This window comes from Scardinius erythrophthalmus, assembly GCF_964197995.2.
Source record: "Scardinius erythrophthalmus genome assembly, chromosome: 17".
NCBI lineage: Eukaryota > Metazoa > Chordata > Actinopteri > Cypriniformes > Leuciscidae > Scardinius > Scardinius erythrophthalmus.
The window spans coordinates 38,955,413-38,975,882 of record NC_138237.1 but is presented as its reverse complement, the minus strand read 5'-3'; the positions used below and the strand labels follow the sequence as shown (position 1 = coordinate 38,975,882).

The 20,470-nt window shown below is 46.2% G+C and overlaps 1 protein-coding gene across 1 annotated transcript in view; it reads right to left on the bottom strand.

The window, feature by feature from the left end:
* The window catches only part of LOC308706119 (uncharacterized protein), a 63,748-nt gene that overhangs the window by 7,289 nt on the left and 35,989 nt on the right, over positions 1 to 20,470 (bottom strand). Inside the window, exon 6 of the mRNA XM_081391499.1 lies at positions 74 to 144. Within this exon, the coding sequence (XP_081247625.1) occupies positions 74 to 144 (71 nt within the window). The remainder of the gene's footprint in view (positions 1 to 73; positions 145 to 20,470) is intronic.

The following is a 20,470-nucleotide window of genomic DNA, read 5'->3' as shown; positions in this document are numbered from 1 at the left end:
ATCCCCTGCATCAAGAGAAACACAGATAACAAACAAACTTCATGTAAAAACATAACATGTAACAATCTCTCACGATATTTCGGGTGGTTCCTCCATGCTGTGGCGCCGTCTGCGTGAAGCCATTGTTTCTGCAACTGCCCTGGTCTATAATATACAAGATAATGAATTTACCTTTGGCCCTTATATAATCAATAATGTCAATTACTTGCACATACTTTTCATACATTTTAATGTAGGAGAGACAATGAAGTTTTAACTTTGACATCTTAACTTTTGCTTTAAATTTAGCTTATATTTTTGTTCAACCCTGAACAAAATCCAGTCGTATAATAGAAACATCCACACTGATTCTGCTTTTGTTTAACCTGAGTGATTTTTCTCTCAAATTTGTAAACTAGGCTACAGGTATGCACAGTATTATATAAAAGCATATATAGATATACAGCTGTATGAAGATTTTTCCACAGGCATGATTTTGTAAACAATGTAATCAAGAATACTCACATTTCAGCTGACTATGGGACATCCGCACTGAACCTACTTCTACAAATCTACAGAATCTGTGTGTGTATGACACTAATTCCACAATTCTCTTCTTTGATAATTAATTTGCAGGAGCTCAATCCTCCTTGTTATTCTTCAATGTTATTCCTTCCGGTAGGATTATTGTTCAAAAACGAAACTAAGGCCCTGTTTACACGAGAGAGCTCGCGGGTGAAAACGTGCATATGGTGACGCAAAAGTGTGTGAAATTCAATGTAGTGTGCACTCCAGGCGGCTAGGTGGCAATGTGAAGCACTGATCGGTGCCTTCACTGTCTAGCAGACTTTTGCGTTTTTACCGTTTAGACCATAGATGTCTATGGTTTAGACGGAAATGTGACGGTGGAGCGTTTTTAAGATAACAAAACAAAACAGAACAAAACAAAACAAATAAAACATACGTTATGCAGAAGGGTGCAGGCTTTTGTGTTTTATATTCAGAAGACATAGGACACCAAAAACAAAGTACAAACACATGGTCAAACAAAAAAAAGTATACAATTAAACACATACAAATTATATATCCAGTGCTTTAATTTCAGATGTCTAACGTTAACAGTCTAACAGTGTTCTAACGTTACTGACATTACTGTTCAGGAGTAATATGGGCTAAAAAGACATCTAATAAAGTCAGATTTAAAATAACACTGCATATTTATCATAGATAGATCAAAGCTTATATCATTCACAAGCTGCAACTGATTTTCTCTTTGCCTTTTGTTGTTTGATTCACATTAATGGAGCAATCGTCAGCAGGATTATTAGACTGCTGCCTCTTTAAAGCCTGGAACACACCAAGCCGACGCCGACGAACTAGCGCTGATGAAAGCCGACTGTGTTGTCGCCTCGCGTCGGGGTAAAAAGTGCACTTGAACACACAGAGAGAACTCCTGCCGACTGTCAGCTAGAAAGCGGGTTCTGCGCCTGCGTGTAAATGAGACAACTGTCTATTTTTGCAGATATATTCGTCTATATTCGTCATTCAAAAAGGGAAACGGACGCTGCCGGCTGCAAATACACAAACGTAAACAAAGCAGTGCGCGCTTACGGTTTTGAATATCAGTCCTGCTAAACACTTTCTTTATTCCACTCCGCTCGTGTTAATATTGAAATATTCGCCAAGGAACACTCAGGTAAGATGACGTAACATTAGAACAGCCTTCTATCTGTACCGTTTTGACTTTGCTCAACGGTCCAGGCAATAGGCCTATTTCACAAAATGGCGACCGAGACCGGAAGTAGGGTAACGATACTTCCGGTCGCGCCGCCGCCCGCTACGATCGCCATTCATTCTCAAAATGGACTGTGAACAGCTTGTTTTCTCTGTCATTAATATATCTGACAAAAGTAAGAATAGCAGATGTTGTCCGTTTTGTTGATAGTTTTCATGGAGCTGTGACAAGATCGAAATTGGACAAAGGTTACAATTTATTCTTGACGTTTGCTTACATAAAAAAAAAAAAGTTTCATTCATTTAAATGGCATGGCACTTGATGACTTAGCTCACACTTACTAGCTAAACAAAATAAATAAATAAATAAAGAGAAATGATGTCTGATTGTGGGCTATGTTTGAAATCTAGTGGCTTTTGTTAAAATTTCATGTTATTAAGTTTGTCCCGGAGATTGCAGCAATCTTCCACTAGTGACTAGATTATGGCTCATTTTTCATGTTACCACCATGAATGAAACTAAGAATTGTACACCTTTACAGTGAATTTGACCTAACGTTGCTAGTGGGTCTAATAATGAAATTAAGGCAAATAATTAAAAAAATGGTTAGACTAAAAACATGAATGAAGTGAGTGATATTACATGTTTTAAAAAATCACGATGTTACAAAATCACATTTTACTGTCGGGTCCCCTTATGAAAAGAAAATATATTTCCCTATATATGAATGATCAATATATTGAATGGTTTAACAGTATATTTGAAAATATACAGAATAATATATTGTGTTAATATTACAATAGTGAATAATACATAAAGAATTTTCATATATTTAAAAATGTGAGACATATATTTACTAATATATCATAATGTATGTAATTTTATATTCGGTAATACACTTCATAATATACAGGGATTAAAGCTCTCAGTCGCTACGAGAGTATACGACGGATTTCCGTCAATATCAGCGTTCCCCCCTGTCCTTATATCTTAAATTCACTGTTCATAATTTTAATGCTGTAAATATGCTTACATTTCTCAAATAGTGTAATAAATGTCTTAATTTTAGTTTGAATGGGAAAGACGAGGGGGATGTGATCAAAGCCTGGAGTGGAGCTAAAGCATGTTCCTCTCTCCACTCTTAGCGTTGTGTTATCACTCCGCTCCTGATCCACTCCGGGTTTTCCAGTCCCGCTCACGGAAAAACTGCTCCGTGTTCACTCATTTTTAATAAAGTTACAGAAAACAACTTCTACAAACAATTTTAATTTGTCAACAGTTAATAATAATAAATAAAAGTGCATGACGTGGAAATCAGATAACAATCAAGTGCAATATAAACATGTTTTTGTCAGGGCATCACTCCGAACCGGCATCAATACTCCATTTTCAACATCTGCTTCCTCCTCCACACCACAGGCACGTCTTTTTGCCGTCTGTGTCTGGCCTGATTTAACTTCTCCCCCAGTTGTTCCATGAAAACCTGCAAAGCACGGCCTGCGGTGTAAGATATCTACGACCGGACTCTCGTAGACTCGTAAGTTACACGGACTTCATCCTCCGTGAAGTGCTTAACACAAAAAAAAAGTGCCCCTCTTCTCTCGGTATAGCCCAAATCCAGCGCTTTTTCAACATTTCGTCAAAAGGAAAGCTGTGCAATAATAAATACGGTTGTTTCTTCTATGAGTGCAAACATAAAAATGTACGCAACAGGACTGGCCGCTTTTAGTCTCCGCATTTGTCCTCCGTCTGCTCCTGCTAGTGCTTTCACCGGAAAAGAGTTTACCCTACTTCCGGTCTCGGCGGCCATTTTTGTGAAATAGGCCTATCCAGAGAATGTCTAATAGGAAGAGAATTGGCACTCTCTGCTTACTTCCGGGTTCTGGATTGGTTGCAGTAACATGTCTCTGTCCATGCGGGGGCGCTCGCGAGCGAGTGCAGAATGAATGGAGGTCTATGGCGAAAAACCCTCAAAATCCACTTTTCTCAGGATATAATTTTTTGTCTAGTAATTTGAATGTTGTATTCGAAAGGAGATGCAAAGAAATTACACATTGCTGGGTGTTAGATTTTTTTAGAGTCACTTATTTGGTTTAAAAAGTCTTTTAAAATGTCAATGACGTCAGAATGCTGACGTCATTAGCAGAATGCTAGCGTGTTATGGGCAACAACAACTCAACCTGTAAGAAATCGAAAAGAAATAAGTACTCGTTCATTCAACTTTCGACCTATAACCCATGTTGAACTTGCAAAACCTACAATAAAATCTGAGATTTCTCAACGGCATTTGGGTGAAAGAGACACATTTAGCCGTATAGCCCCATTGACTCCCATTCAGTCTGCACTCGCTCGCGATCACCCCCAGTGGAATTCTAATGGAACTGCAACCAAAATCAATACAATGGGGCTGAATAGGGAGTGCCAAGGCTCTCCGTAGACGGGCTCTGGCCTATCTCAAATAAGAGAGAGAGAGAGAGAGAGAGAGAGAGAGAGAGAGAGAGAGAGAGAGAGAGAGAGAGAGAGAGAGAGAGAGAGAGAGAGTGAGAGAGAGAGTGAGAGAGAGAGAGAGAGAGAGTGTGTGTTTCGGGTTCTCACGCAGGGAAAGACACGGATCAGGTGTCCGAGACAGAACAGTCTCTGAGAAACTCAAGCCTCGGGACAGACATCGATACACTTTAAATGATTCATTCTCCCAAAGCCACAAGCACGGTGGTCGAGCTCTTAACAAACTCTCCCTTTCTCTGAATGGAAAGCCTGAGAGAAGATGAGGATTTTTTTTTTCGGCTACTTTTTCGTGTTTTAATGATGCTTTGGCTATATTGTAGTCTGTGTAGAAAATCATCACAATTAAGCTCGTTAAAATGATGATCTTGACCCTGATTCCACATTTAAAACGAACAAAGTGCCCAAATTTAACTTTGCAAACACTCAATCGCGTACGAATGGAGTTGAGGATTGGATTAATCCTGCATTCCTATTTAATACAATTTTAACATTGACTTTATATATAAAGCAAACACATAGGCTGATTTGTAATGTACATTCATTATCCTCTTTAGGACCCCATGTGCATTAAAACGCAGATCTATAATAACGCGTTTAAAAAGCTTTTAATCTATACAGCGCTTTATACAACACATGATTGTTTCAAAGCAGCTTTACAGAGATAACAGGAAAATAATGCAGCAAAGTTTGTTTCCAGAAGAAAATAGCCTCATAGTGTATATCTTATGAAGCACGAGATATACAATCAACATGTGAAGTCTTACCTGAGTGATTAAGCAGAAAGCGCAGAACATTACTCCAGCGGGAGCCATTCTGGTGATGAAGATGAAGATGATGAAGAGTGTAGCTGGTGTGAGAGTGGGTTCATCTAAAGGGAGACGCCGGCTGCTACTCAAGCTTTTATACTGGGGCAGTGTTTTATACTGGGTTACGTCACATACGCCCCCCCCCCCCCCCCCCCACACACACACACACACACACACTCCAAAAAACAAGCCATATTCATTTCTCTTTCAGATTCTGCTAACTTGCAAAGATTTACCTCCTTTTGGAAACTGAACAATTCATTGCTTAAATATAAAGAGGTAAAAGAAAAAATTAAATGTATAATCACTACTTATTGGGAAAAAGCAAATAAGGATACAATTTTTTGCAGTAATTGGGAATTAGTGAAATATAAAATTGGTAAATACAGTATACGTTCTTTTGGTAGCAAATTGGCTAAAAAGAAAAACAATGATGAGAGTATTATAATATGTAAAATTTCAAATCTTCTATCTAAAATGGTTCTATCTGATGTTGAAAAGGTTGAGCTTGCTCATCATCAAAATGTGTTGGATGAGGTTTATAAACAAAAAGCTGAGGGAGCATTTATTAGATCACGGAAAAGATGGATTGAGGAAGGTGAGCAAAACTCTTCTTATTTCTTTAGATTGGAAAGACAACAAATGGAAAAAAATCAGATTGAAAAGCTAATGATTGATGGAACTCTCTGTGAAGACCAAAGAGTCATTGCTAATTTTTGTGCCAAATTCTATCATGATTTATACACATCTAAATTTAGCGAGCAACATGCTCATAATTTTTTTGATTTGTTATTTTCCATTAATCAATTAGGTAATGATGATCAAGCCTTCTGCGATTCTCCCATTACTTTAAAAGAAATTGATGAACCAATTAAATCTTTAAAAATAAACAAATCCCCTGGTACAGATGGACTAACGTCAGAATTCTATCACATATTCAGTGAAAACATAGCTCCTTTCTTATTAAATGTCTTTAAGGAAAGCATAAATAAATCGTCTCTCCCTCCTACATTATGCCAAGGGCTGATCACTTTAATTCCCAAACTAAATAAAAATATTAATTTAATAGATAATTGGCGTCCTATAACGTTACTAAACAATGATTATAAAATAATTGCTTTAGTATTAACCAAAAGATTAAAAGGAGTATTACATTCTATTATTGATGAAGCACAGTCTGGCTTATGCAAGATAGACACATATCTAACAATATAAGATTAATATTAGATATTTTAGATTATTCTGATATAATTAATAATGACAGCTTAATTTTTTTCTTAGATTATTACAAAGCTTTTGATACTTTAGAACACAGCTTTTTATTTCAAGCTCTTACAAAAATAGGATTTGGTGATTTTTTTTCTGTAAGATGGTTAAACTGTTATATGTAAATGGAAATTGTTCTATTAAACTAAAAAACGGTACCTCTCCCAGATTTTTCCTCAAACGTGGTGTTCGACAGGGTTGTCCAGTGTCCCCTTATTTATTTTTAATTGCAGTGCAATTTCTTAATTTGCATATTACAAGGAGCAACCTAAAAGGCATCATTGTAGGAACCAAAAGATTAATTATAAGTCAATTAGCTGATGACACAGCGTTGTTTTTAGAAGACTCCTCTCAGATCCCCGCAGCCTTAAATATCCTTCAGTCATTCTCTAGAGCTTCTGGTCAAAGTCTGAATAATAGTAAATGTGAATTATTGCCCATTAAAAATTGTAATGCTTCTTCAATATGTGGCATAGCTGTTAAAAGTACTGTAAAATATCTTGGCATAGAAATAACTAAAGATAAAAGTAGATGTGCAGCAAACTTTAATCCGATTATTGCTAAAACAAAGAAAAAACTTAATTGTTGGCTTCAAAGGGATCTATCTATTAAGGAAGAGTTTTGCTCACTAAGGCCGATGGACTTTCACGTCTCTCTTATGCGGCCCAATCTCTCTATGTTGATAAGTCCACATGTAAATTGATTGATAGAGATCTGACAGATTTTGTCTGGAAAAATAAGAACCACTATATGAAGAAATCGGTTATTCTAAACAACTATAACAAAGGTGGTTTAAATTTGATTGATTTTAGTTCTTTAAATTATACTTTTAAAATAAACTGGCTTCATCGGTTTTTGAAAAATCAAGACTCCATCTGGAATATCTTCCCACAACAAGCATTTTCAAAAATTGGAGGTATAAAATTTGTATTAATGTGCAATTACAATATATCTAAAATTCCCATCAAACTTTCAAATTTCCACCAACAGGTACTTTTGGCATGGGCTTCACCCCCCATAAATTCTTTATCTGGAATAATCAAAATATTTTATACAAAAATAGATCTTTATTTTTTGATAAATGGTTTAATAACGGTTTTCTTTTAGTATGTCAACTATTTAACAACCAAGGTTTTTTAATGACTTACAGTGAATTTCTTTCTGAATACAATATGCCAGTTACCCCCAAAGAGTTTGCCGTAGTCATGGGAGCAATACCAACAGGAATCTGTGTCCTCTTTAAAAACTACATTCACTCTCCTGCTATAATTACTACTTTTCCTGAGCCAACCGAAACTCCAATAGGTAAAATATGTTTTTCAGGAAAAAAAAGAAAGAAATAATAAAGTTAGATCCCTTTTTCTTGAAAATATCATTTCTGTTTCTCCTGCAATCTCTTACTGGAGTAATTTATTTAAAAACTTAAATTGGAAAAAGATTTGGTCCTTACAACAGAAATATTTTCTAACTAATAAAGTAAAAGAAGTGTCCTTTAAAATAATAAATAAATTCTACCCTGTTAAATATTTTATGATTAAATATAAAAGTAATATTGACACAAGATGTTCATTTTGCCAAGTTCACACAGAAACTGTTTATCATTTATTTTGGTCTTGTTTCTATACTGAACAACTATGGAAAAATATTGAAATATTTATTAAAGATAATATCCAGCAAGATATATCAGTAACCTTTAAAGACATTATTTTGGGATATTTTGAGTCTGACCCCAATAAAAAAAAAGCCTGCTTTGTTATTAATTTATTTTATTTTATTGGCAAATTTTACATTCATTAGTGTAAATTCACCAATAACAAACCAATTTTTATTGTTTTTTTGAAAGAATTTAAAATGTACCTTAACACTATTTCATCCTCAGAAAATAAGAAAGCTATTAAAACTATTTCAAATTGTAATGATTTTAATTTGTATACACTAAATGATGTATAAGATGTCTTACCCTCATGATTTTTTTTCTTTTTTTTTCTTCTTCATTTCTCATTATTTTTATTTGTCTTAGTTATGTTATGATAATTTGTATGTTCAGATGACATTGTACATTATTACTATATTTTGTATTGACATTTTTGTAATTCTGATACAAAATTGTATACATGTTTGTTATCTCTGTATTATTTGCAAGCATAAAAGAGAAGCTGCGCTGGCTGAGTTCTCCGGCTACTCTCGAATCGCTCTCGCGGTACTTTGATGGCACACGTCAGTCACGTGGGGTCGGCGCTGTATCAAGTCGGACAAAATTTCTAACCGGCATGCACTGCTTCAAGTCAGCCGCCGATCGGTCTGCGCAGAGCTGCATGAAGTCGAACAAGCCTAATGTTAAAGCCTGGATGTGAGGCTCACACTCACATCAACGTTCCCCGTCAGTGAAGGACAGAGTCTGGATGTGAGGCTCACACTCACATCAACGTTCCCGTCAGTGAAGGACAGAGTCTGGATGTGAGGCTCACACACACATCAACGTTCCCGTCAGTGGAGGACAGAGTCTGGATGTGAAGCTCACACACACATCAACGTTCCCCGTCAGTGGAGGACAGAGCCTGGATGTGAAGCTCACACACACATCAACGTTCCCCTTCAGTGGAGGACAGAGTCTGGATGTGAGGCTCACACACACATCAACGTTCCCGTCAGTGGAGGACAGAGTCTGGATGTGAAGCTCACACACACATCAACGTTCCCCGTCAGTGGAGGACAGAGTCTGGATGTGAAGCTCACACACACACCTCAACGTTCCCGTCAGTGGATGACAGAGTCTGGATGTGAAGCTCACACACACATCAACGTTCCCCGTCAGTGGAGGACAGAGTCTGGATGTGAGGCTCATACACACACCTCAACGTTCCCGTCAGTGGAGGACAGAGTCTGGATGTGAAGCTCACACACACATCAACGTTCCCCGTCAGTGGAGGACAGAGCCTGGATGTGAAGCTCACACACACACCTCAACGTTCCCGTCAGTGGAGGACAGAGTCTGGATGTGAAGCTCACACACACACATCAACGTTCCCGTCAGTGGAGGACAGAGTCTGGATGTGAGGCTCACACACACACATCAACGTTCCCGTCAGTGAAGGACAGAGTCTGGATGTGAGGCTCACACACACATCAACGTTTCCCGTTAGTGGAGGACAGAGTCTGGATGTGAGGCTCACACACACACATCAACGTTCCCCGTCAGTGGAGGACAGAGCCTGGATGTGAAGCTCACACACACATCAACGTTCCCCGTCAGTGGAGGACAGAGTCTGGATGTGAGGCTCACACACACATCAACATTCCCCGTCAGTGGAGGACAGAGTCTGGATGTGAAGCTCACACACACACATCAACGTTCCCGTCAGTGAAGGACACAGTCTGGATGTGAGGCTCACACACACATCAACGTTTCCCGTTAGTGGAGGACAGAGTCTGGATGTGAGGCTCACACTCACATCAACGTTCCCCGTCAGTGGAGGACAGAGTCTGGATGTGAGGCTCACACACACATCAACATTCCCCGTCAGTGGAGGACAGAGTCTGGATGTGAGGCTCACACACACATCAACGTTCCCGTCAGTGGAGGACAGAGTCTGGATGTGAGGCTCACACACACATCAACGTTCCCCGTCAGTGGAGGACAGAGTCTGGATGTGAAGCTCACACACACACATCAACGTTCCCCGTCAGTGGAGGACAGAGTCTGGATGTGAAGCTCACACACACACATCAACGTTCCCCGTCAGTGGAGGACAGAGTCTGGATGTGAGGCTCACACACACATCAACGTTCCCCGTCAGTGGAGGACAGAGTCTGGATGTGAGGCTCACACACACATCAACGTTCCCGTCAGTGGAGGACAGAGTCTGGATGTGAAGCTCACACACACATCAACGTTCCCCGTCAGTGGAGGACAGAGTCTGGATGTGAAGCTCACACACACATCAACGTTCCCGTCAGTGGAGGACAGAGTCTGGATGTGAGGCTCACACACACATCAACGTTCCCGTCAGTGGAGGACAGAGTCTGGATGTGAGGCTCACACACACACATCAACGTTCCCCGTCAGTGGAGGACAGAGTCTGGATGTGAGGCTCACACACACATCAACGTTCCCCGTCAGTGGAGGACAGAGTCTGGATGTGAAGCTCACACACACATCAACGTTCCCGTCAGTGGAGGACAGAGTCTGGATGTGAGGCTCACACACACATCAACGTTCCCCGTCAGTGGAGGACAGAGTCTGGATGTGAAGCTCACACACACACATCAACGTTCCCGTCAGTGGAGGACAGAGTCTGGATGTGAGGCTCACACACACATCAACGTTCCCCGTTAGTGGAGGACAGAGTCTGGATGTGAGGCTCACACACACATCAACGTTCCCGTCAGTGGAGGACAGAGTCTGGATGTGAGGCTCACACACACATCAACGTTCCCCGTCAGTGGAGGACAGAGCCTGGATGTGAGGCTCACACACACATCAACGTTCCCGTCAGTGGAGGACAGAGTCTGGATGTGAGGCTCACACACACATCAACGTTCCCCGTCAGTGGAGGACAGAGCCTGGATGTGAGGCTCACACACACATCAACGTTCCCCGTCAGTGGAGGACAGAGTCTGGATGTGAAGCTCACACACACATCAACGTTCCCGTCAGTGGAGGACAGAGTCTTGATGTGAAGCTCACACACACACATCAACGTTCCCCGTCAGTGGAGGACAGAGTCTGGATGTGAAGCTCACACACACACACATCAACGTTCCCCGTCAGTGGAGGACAGAGTCTGGATGTGAAGCTCACACACACATCAACGTTCCCCGTCAGTGGAGGACAGAGTATGGATGTGAGGCTCACACACACATCAACGTTCCCCGTCAGTGGAGGACAGAGTCTGGATGTGAAGCTCACACACACACATCAACGTTCCCCGTCAGTGGAGGACAGAGTCTGGATGTGAAGCTCACACACACACACACACACATCAACGTTCCCCGTCAGTGGAGGACAAAATCTGGATGTGAAGCTCACACACACATCAACGTTCCCCGTCAGTGGAGGACAGAGTCTGGATGTGAGGCTCACACACACATCAACGTTCCCGTCAGTGGAGGACAGAGTCTGGATGTGAAGCTCACACACACATCAACGTTCCCCGTCAGCGGAGGACAGAGTCTGGATGTGAAGCTCACACACACATCAACGTTCCCGTCAGTGGAGGACAGAGTCTGGATGTGAAGCTCACACACACATCAACGTTCCCCGTCAGTGGAGGACAGAGTCTGGATGTGAGGCTCACACACACATCAACGTTCCCGTCAGTGGAGGACAGAGTCTGGATGTGAAGCTCACACACACATCAACGTTCCCCGTCAGTGGAGGACAGAGTCTGGATGTGAGGCTCATACACACACCTCAACGTTCCCGTCAGTGGAGGACAGAGTCTGGATGTGAAGCTCACACACACATCAACGTTCCCCGTCAGTGGAGGACAGAGCCTGGATGTGAAGCTCACACACACACCTCAACGTTCCCGTCAGTGGAGGACAGAGTCTGGATGTGAAGCTCACACACACACATCAACGTTCCCGTCAGTGGAGGACAGAGTCTGGATGTGAGGCTCACACACACACATCAACGTTCCCGTCAGTGAAGGACAGAGTCTGGATGTGAGGCTCACACACACATCAACGTTTCCCGTTAGTGGAGGACAGAGTCTGGATGTGAGGCTCACACACACACATCAACGTTCCCCGTCAGTGGAGGACAGAGCCTGGATGTGAAGCTCACACACACATCAACGTTCCCCGTCAGTGGAGGACAGAGTCTGGATGTGAGGCTCACACACACATCAACATTCCCCGTCAGTGGAGGACAGAGTCTGGATGTGAAGCTCACACACACACATCAACGTTCCCGTCAGTGAAGGACACAGTCTGGATGTGAGGCTCACACACACATCAACGTTTCCCGTTAGTGGAGGACAGAGTCTGGATGTGAGGCTCACACTCACATCAACGTTCCCCGTCAGTGGAGGACAGAGCCTGGATGTGAAACTCACACACACACCTCAACGTTCCCGTCAGTGAAGGACAGAGTCTGGATGTGAGGCTCACACACACATCAACATTCCCCGTCAGTGGAGGACAGAGTCTGGATGTGAGGCTCACACACACATCAACGTTCCCGTCAGTGGAGGACAGAGTCTGGATGTGAGGCTCACACACACATCAACGTTCCCCGTCAGTGGAGGACAGAGTCTGGATGTGAAGCTCACACACACACATCAACGTTCCCCGTCAGTGGAGGACAGAGTCTGGATGTGAAGCTCACACACACACATCAACGTTCCCCGTCAGTGGAGGACAGAGTCTGGATGTGAAGCTCACACACACATCAACGTTCCCCGTCAGTGGAGGACAGAGTCTGGATGTGAGGCTCACACACACATCAACGTTCCCCGTCAGTGGAGGACAGAGTCTGGATGTGAGGCTCACACACACATCAACGTTCCCGTCAGTGGAGGACAGAGTCTGGATGTGAAGCTCACACACACATCAACGTTCCCCGTCAGTGGAGGACAGAGTCTGGATGTGAAGCTCACACACACATCAACGTTCCCGTCAGTGGAGGACAGAGTCTGGATGTGAGGCTCACACACACATCAACGTTCCCGTCAGTGGAGGACAGAGTCTGGATGTGAGGCTCACACACACACATCAACGTTCCCCGTCAGTGGAGGACAGAGTCTGGATGTGAGGCTCACACACACATCAACGTTCCCCGTCAGTGGAGGACAGAGTCTGGATGTGAAGCTCACACACACATCAACGTTCCCGTCAGTGGAGGACAGAGTCTGGATGTGAGGCTCACACACACATCAACGTTCCCGGTCAGTGGAGGACAGAGTCTGGATGTGAAGCTCACACACACACATCAACGTTCCCGTCAGTGGAGGACAGAGTCTGGATGTGAGGCTCACACACACATCAACGTTCCCCGTTAGTGGAGGACAGAGTCTGGATGTGAGGCTCACACACACATCAACGTTCCCGTCAGTGGAGGACAGAGTCTGGATGTGAGGCTCACACACACATCAACGTTCCCCGTCAGTGGAGGACAGAGTCTGGATGTGAGGCTCACACACACACATCAACGTTCCCCGTCAGTGGAGGACAGAGTCTGGATGTGAAGCTCACACACACATCAACGTTCCCGTCAGTGGAGGACAGAGTCTGGATGTGAGGCTCACACACACATCAACGTTCCCCGTCAGTGGAGGACAGAGTCTGGATGTGAAGTTCACACACACATCAACGTTCCCCGTCAGTGGAGGACAGAGTCTGGATGTGAGGCTCACACACACATCAACGTTCCCCGTCAGTGGAGGACAGAGTCTGGATGTGAGGCTCACACACACACATCAACGTTCCCCGTCAGTGGAGGACAGAGTCTGGATGTGAAGCTCACACACACATCAACGTTCCCGTCAGTGGAGGACAGAGTCTGGATGTGAGGCTCACACACACATCAACGTTCCCCGTTAGTGGAGGACAGAGTCTGGATGTGAGGCTCACACACACATCAACGTTCCCCGTCAGTGGAGGACAGAGTCTGGATGTGAAGCTCACACACACACATCAACGTTCCCCGTCAGTGGAGGACAGAGTCTGGATGTGAAGCTCACACACACATCAACGTTCCCCGTCAGTGGAGGACAGAGTCTGGATGTGAGGCTCACACACACATCAACGTTCCCGTCAGTGGAGGACAGAGTCTGGATGTGAGGCTCACACACACATCAACGTTCCCCGTCAGTGGAGGACAGAGCCTGGATGTGAGGCTCACACACACATCAACGTTCCCCGTCAGTGGAGGACAGAGTCTGGATGTGAAGCTCACACACACATCAACGTTCCCGTCAGTGGAGGACAGAGTCTTGATGTGAAGCTCACACACACACATCAACGTTCCCCGTCAGTGGAGGACAGAGTCTGGATGTGAAGCTCACACACACACACATCAACGTTCCCCGTCAGTGGAGGACAGAGTCTGGATGTGAAGCTCACACACACATCAACGTTCCCAGTCAGTGGAGGACAGAGTATGGATGTGAGGCTCACACACACATCAACGTTCCCCGTCAGTGGAGGACAGAGTCTGGATGTGAAGCTCACACACACACATCAACGTTCCCCGTCAGTGGAGGACAGAGTCTGGATGTGAAGCTCACACACACACACACACATCAACGTTCCCCGTCAGTGGAGGACAAAATCTGGATGTGAAGCTCACACACACATCAACGTTCCCCGTCAGTGGAGGACAGAGTCTGGATGTGAGGCTCACACACACATCAACGTTCCCGTCAGTGGAGGACAGAGTCTGGATGTGAAGCTCACACACACATCAACGTTCCCCGTCAGCGGAGGACAGAGTCTGGATGTGAAGCTCACACACACATCAACGTTCCCGTCAGTGGAGGACAGAGTCTGGATGTGAAGCTCACACACACATCAACGTTCCCCGTCAGTGGAGGACAGAGTCTGGATGTGAGGCTCACACACACATCAACGTTCCCGTCAGTGGAGGACAGAGTCTGGATGTGAAGCTCACACACACATCAACGTTCCCCGTCAGTGGAGGACAGAGTCTGGATGTGAAGCTCACACACACATCAACGTTCCCCGTCAGTGGAGGACAGAGTCTGGATGTGAGGCTCACACACACACATCAACGTTCCCCGTCAGTGGAGGACAGAGTCTGGATGTGAAGCTCACACACACACACACACATCAACGTTCCCCGTCAGTGGAGGACAGAGTCTGGATGTGAAGCTCACACACACATCAACGTTCCCCTTCAGTGGAGGACAGAGTCTGGATGTGAGGCTCACACACACATCAACGTTCCCCGTCAGTGGAGGACAGAGTCTGGATGTGAGGCTCACACACACACATCAACGTTCCCCGTCAGTGGAGGACAGAGTCTGGATGTGAAGCTCACACACACACACATCAACGTTCCCCGTCAGTGGAGGACAGAGTCTGGATGTGAAGCTCACACACACATCAACGTTCCCCTTCAGTGGAGGACAGAGTCTGGATGTGAGGCTCACACACACATCAACGTTCCCCGTCAGTGGAGGACAGAGTCTGGATGTGAAGCTCACACACACATCAACGTTCCCGTCAGTGGAGGACAGAGTCTGGATGTGAGGCTCACACACACATCAACGTTCCCCGTCAGTGGAGGACAGAGTCTGGATGTGAAGCTCACACACACATCAACGTTCCCCGTCAGTGGAGGACAGAGTCTGGATGTGAGGCTCACACACACACATCAACGTTCCCGTCAGTGGAGGACAGAGTCTGGATGTGAAGCTCACACACACATCAACGTTCCCGTCAGTGGAGGACAGAGTCTGGATGTGAAGCTCACACACACACATCAACGTTCCCCGTCAGTGGAGGACAGAGTCTGGATGTGAAGCTCACACACACACATCAACATTCCCCGTCAGTGGAGGACAGAGTCTGGATGTGAAGCTCACACACACACACACACATCAACGTTCCCCGTCAGTGGAGGACAGAGTCTGGATGTGAAGCTCACACACACACATCAACGTTCCCGTCAGTGGAGGACAGAGTCTGGATGTGAGGCTCACACACACATCAACGTTCCCCGTCAGTGGAGGACAGAGTCTGGATGTGAAGCTCACACACACATCAACGTTCCCCGTCAGTGGAGGACAGAGTATGGATGTGAGGCTCACACACACATCAACGTTCCCCGTCAGTGGAGGACAGAGTCTGGATGTGAAGCTCACACACACATCAACGTTCCCCGTCAGTGGAGGACAGAGTCTGGATGTGAGGCTCACACACACATCAACGTTCCCGTCAGTGGAGGACAGAGTCTGGATGTGAGGCTCACACACACATCAACGTTCCCCGTCAGTGGAGGACAGAGTCTGGATGTGAAGCTCACACACACACACACATCAACGTTCCCCGTCAGTGGAGGACAGAGTCTGGATGTGAAGCTCACACACACACATCAACGTTCCCCGTCAGTGGAGGACAGAGTCTGGATGTGAGGCTCACACACACATCAACGTTCCCCGTCAGTGGAGGACAGAGTCTGGATGTGAGGCTCACACACACATCAACGTTCCCGTCAGTGGAGGACAGAGTCTGGATGTGAAGCTCACACACACATCAACGTTCCCCGTCAGTGGAGGACAGAGTCTGGATGTGAAGCTCACACACACATCAACGTTCCCGTCAGTGGAGGACAGAGTCTGGATGTGAGGCTCACACACACATCAACGTTCCCGTCAGTGGAGGACAGAGTCTGGATGTGAGGCTCACACACACACATCAACGTTCCCCGTCAGTGGAGGACAGAGTCTGGATGTGAGGCTCACACACACATCAACGTTCCCCGTCAGTGGAGGACAGAGTCTGGATGTGAAGCTCACACACACATCAACGTTCCCGTCAGTGGAGGACAGAGTCTGGATGTGAGGCTCACACACACATCAACGTTCCCCGTCAGTGGAGGACAGAGTCTGGATGTGAAGCTCACACACACACATCAACGTTCCCGTCAGTGGAGGACAGAGTCTGGATGTGAGGCTCACACACACATCAACGTTCCCCGTTAGTGGAGGACAGAGTCTGGATGTGAGGCTCACACACACATCAACGTTCCCGTCAGTGGAGGACAGAGTCTGGATGTGAAGCTCACACACACATCAACGTTCCCGTCAGTGGAGGACAGAGTCTTGATGTGAAGCTCACACACACACATCAACGTTCCCCGTCAGTGGAGGACAGAGTCTGGATGTGAAGCTCACACACACACACATCAACGTTCCCCGTCAGTGGAGGACAGAGTCTGGATGTGAAGCTCACACACACATCAACGTTCCCCGTCAGTGGAGGACAGAGTATGGATGTGAGGCTCACACACACATCAACGTTCCCCGTCAGTGGAGGACAGAGTCTGGATGTGAAGCTCACACACACACATCAACGTTCCCCGTCAGTGGAGGACAGAGTCTGGATGTGAAGCTCACACACACACACACACACACATCAACGTTCCCCGTCAGTGGAGGACAAAATCTGGATGTGAAGCTCACACACACATCAACGTTCCCCGTCAGTGGAGGACAGAGTCTGGATGTGAGGCTCACACACACATCAACGTTCCCGTCAGTGGAGGACAGAGTCTGGATGTGAAGCTCACACACACATCAACGTTCCCCGTCAGCGGAGGACAGAGTCTGGATGTGAAGCTCACACACACATCAACGTTCCCGTCAGTGGAGGACAGAGTCTGGATGTGAAGCTCACACACACATCAACGTTCCCCGTCAGTGGAGGACAGAGTCTGGATGTGAGGCTCACACACACATCAACGTTCCCGTCAGTGGAGGACAGAGTCTGGATGTGAAGCTCACACACACATCAACGTTCCCCGTCAGTGGAGGACAGAGTCTGGATGTGAGGCTCATACACACACCTCAACGTTCCCGTCAGTGGAGGACAGAGTCTGGATGTGAAGCTCACACACACATCAACGTTCCCCGTCAGTGGAGGACAGAGCCTGGATGTGAAGCTCACACACACACCTCAACGTTCCCGTCAGTGGAGGACAGAGTCTGGATGTGAAGCTCACACACACACATCAACGTTCCCGTCAGTGGAGGACAGAGTCTGGATGTGAGGCTCACACACACACATCAACGTTCCCGTCAGTGAAGGACAGAGTCTGGATGTGAGGCTCACACACACATCAACGTTTCCCGTTAGTGGAGGACAGAGTCTGGATGTGAGGCTCACACACACACATCAACGTTCCCCGTCAGTGGAGGACAGAGCCTGGATGTGAAGCTCACACACACATCAACGTTCCCCGTCAGTGGAGGACAGAGTCTGGATGTGAGGCTCACACACACATCAACATTCCCCGTCAGTGGAGGACAGAGTCTGGATGTGAAGCTCACACACACACATCAACGTTCCCGTCAGTGAAGGACACAGTCTGGATGTGAGGCTCACACACACATCAACGTTTCCCGTTAGTGGAGGACAGAGTCTGGATGTGAGGCTCACACTCACATCAACGTTCCCCGTCAGTGGAGGACAGAGCCTGGATGTGAAACTCACACACACACCTCAACGTTCCCGTCAGTGAAGGACAGAGTCTGGATGTGAGGCTCACACACACATCAACATTCCCCGTCAGTGGAGGACAGAGTCTGGATGTGAGGCTCACACACACATCAACGTTCCCGTCAGTGGAGGACAGAGTCTGGATGTGAGGCTCACACACACATCAACGTTCCCCGTCAGTGGAGGACAGAGTCTGGATGTGAAGCTCACACACACACATCAACGTTCCCCGTCAGTGGAGGACAGAGTCTGGATGTGAAGCTCACACACACACATCAACGTTCCCCGTCAGTGGAGGACAGAGTCTGGATGTGAAGCTCACACACACATCAACGTTCCCCGTCAGTGGAGGACAGAGTCTGGATGTGAGGCTCACACACACATCAACGTTCCCCGTCAGTGGAGGACAGAGTCTGGATGTGAGGCTCACACACACATCAACGTTCCCGTCAGTGGAGGACAGAGTCTGGATGTGAAGCTCACACACACATCAACGTTCCCCGTCAGTGGAGGACAGAGTCTGGATGTGAAGCTCACACACACATCAACGTTCCCGTCAGTGGAGGACAGAGTCTGGATGTGAGGCTCACACACACATCAACGTTCCCGTCAGTGGAGGACAGAGTCTGGATGTGAGGCTCACACACACACATCAACGTTCCCCGTCAGTGGAGGACAGAGTCTGGATGTGAGGCTCACACACACATCAACGTTCCCCGTCAGTGGAGGACAGAGTCTGGATGTGAAGCTCACACACACATCAACGTTCCCGTCAGTGGAGGACAGAGTCTGGATGTGAGGCTCACACACACATCAACGTTCCCGGTCAGTGGAGGACAGAGTCTGGATGTGAAGCTCACACACACACATCAACGTTCCCGTCAGTGGAGGACAGAGTCTGGATGTGAGGCTCACACACACATCAACGTTCCCCGTTAGTGGAGGACAGAGTCTGGATGTGAGGCTCACACACACATCAACGTTCCCGTCAGTGGAGGACAGAGTCTGGATGTGAGGCTCACACACACATCAACGTTCCCCGTCAGTGGAGGACAGAGTCTGGATGTGAGGCTCACACACACACATCAACGTTCCCCGTCAGTGGAGGACAGAGTCTGGATGTGAAGCTCACACACACATCAACGTTCCCGTCAGTGGAGGACAGAGTCTGGATGTGAGGCTCACACACACATCAACGTTCCCCGTCAGTGGAGGACAGAGTCTGGATGTGAAGTTCACACACACATCAACGTTCCCCGTCAGTGGAGGACAGAGTCTGGATGTGAGGCTCACACACACATCAACGTTCCCCGTCAGTGGAGGACAGAGTCTGGATGTGAGGCTCACACACACACATCAACGTTCCCCGTCAGTGGAGGACAGAGTCTGGATGTGAAGCTCACACACACATCAACGTTCCCGTCAGTGGAGGACAGAGTCTGGATGTGAGGCTCACACACACATCAACGTTCCCCGTTAGTGGAGGACAGAGTCTGGATGTGAGGCTCACACACACATCAACGTTCCCCGTCAGTGGAGGACAGAGTCTGGATGTGAAGCTCACACACACACATCAACGTTCCCCGTCAGTGGAGGACAGAGTCTGGATGTGAAGCTCACACACACATCAACGTTCCCCGTCAGTGGAGGACAGAGTCTGGATGTGAGGCTCACACACACATCAACGTTCCCGTCAGTGGAGGACAGAGTCTGGATGTGAGGCTCACACACACATCAACGTTCCCCGTCAGTGGAGGACAGAGCCTGGATGTGAGGCTCACACACACATCAACGTTCCCCGTCAGTGGAGGACAGAGTCTGGATGTGAAGCTCACACACACATCAACGTTCCCGTCAGTGGAGGACAGAGTCTTGATGTGAAGCTCACACACACACACATCAACGTTCCCCGTCAGTGGAGGACAGAGTCTGGATGTGAAGCTCACACACACACACATCAACGTTCCCCGTCAGTGGAGGACAGAGTCTGGAT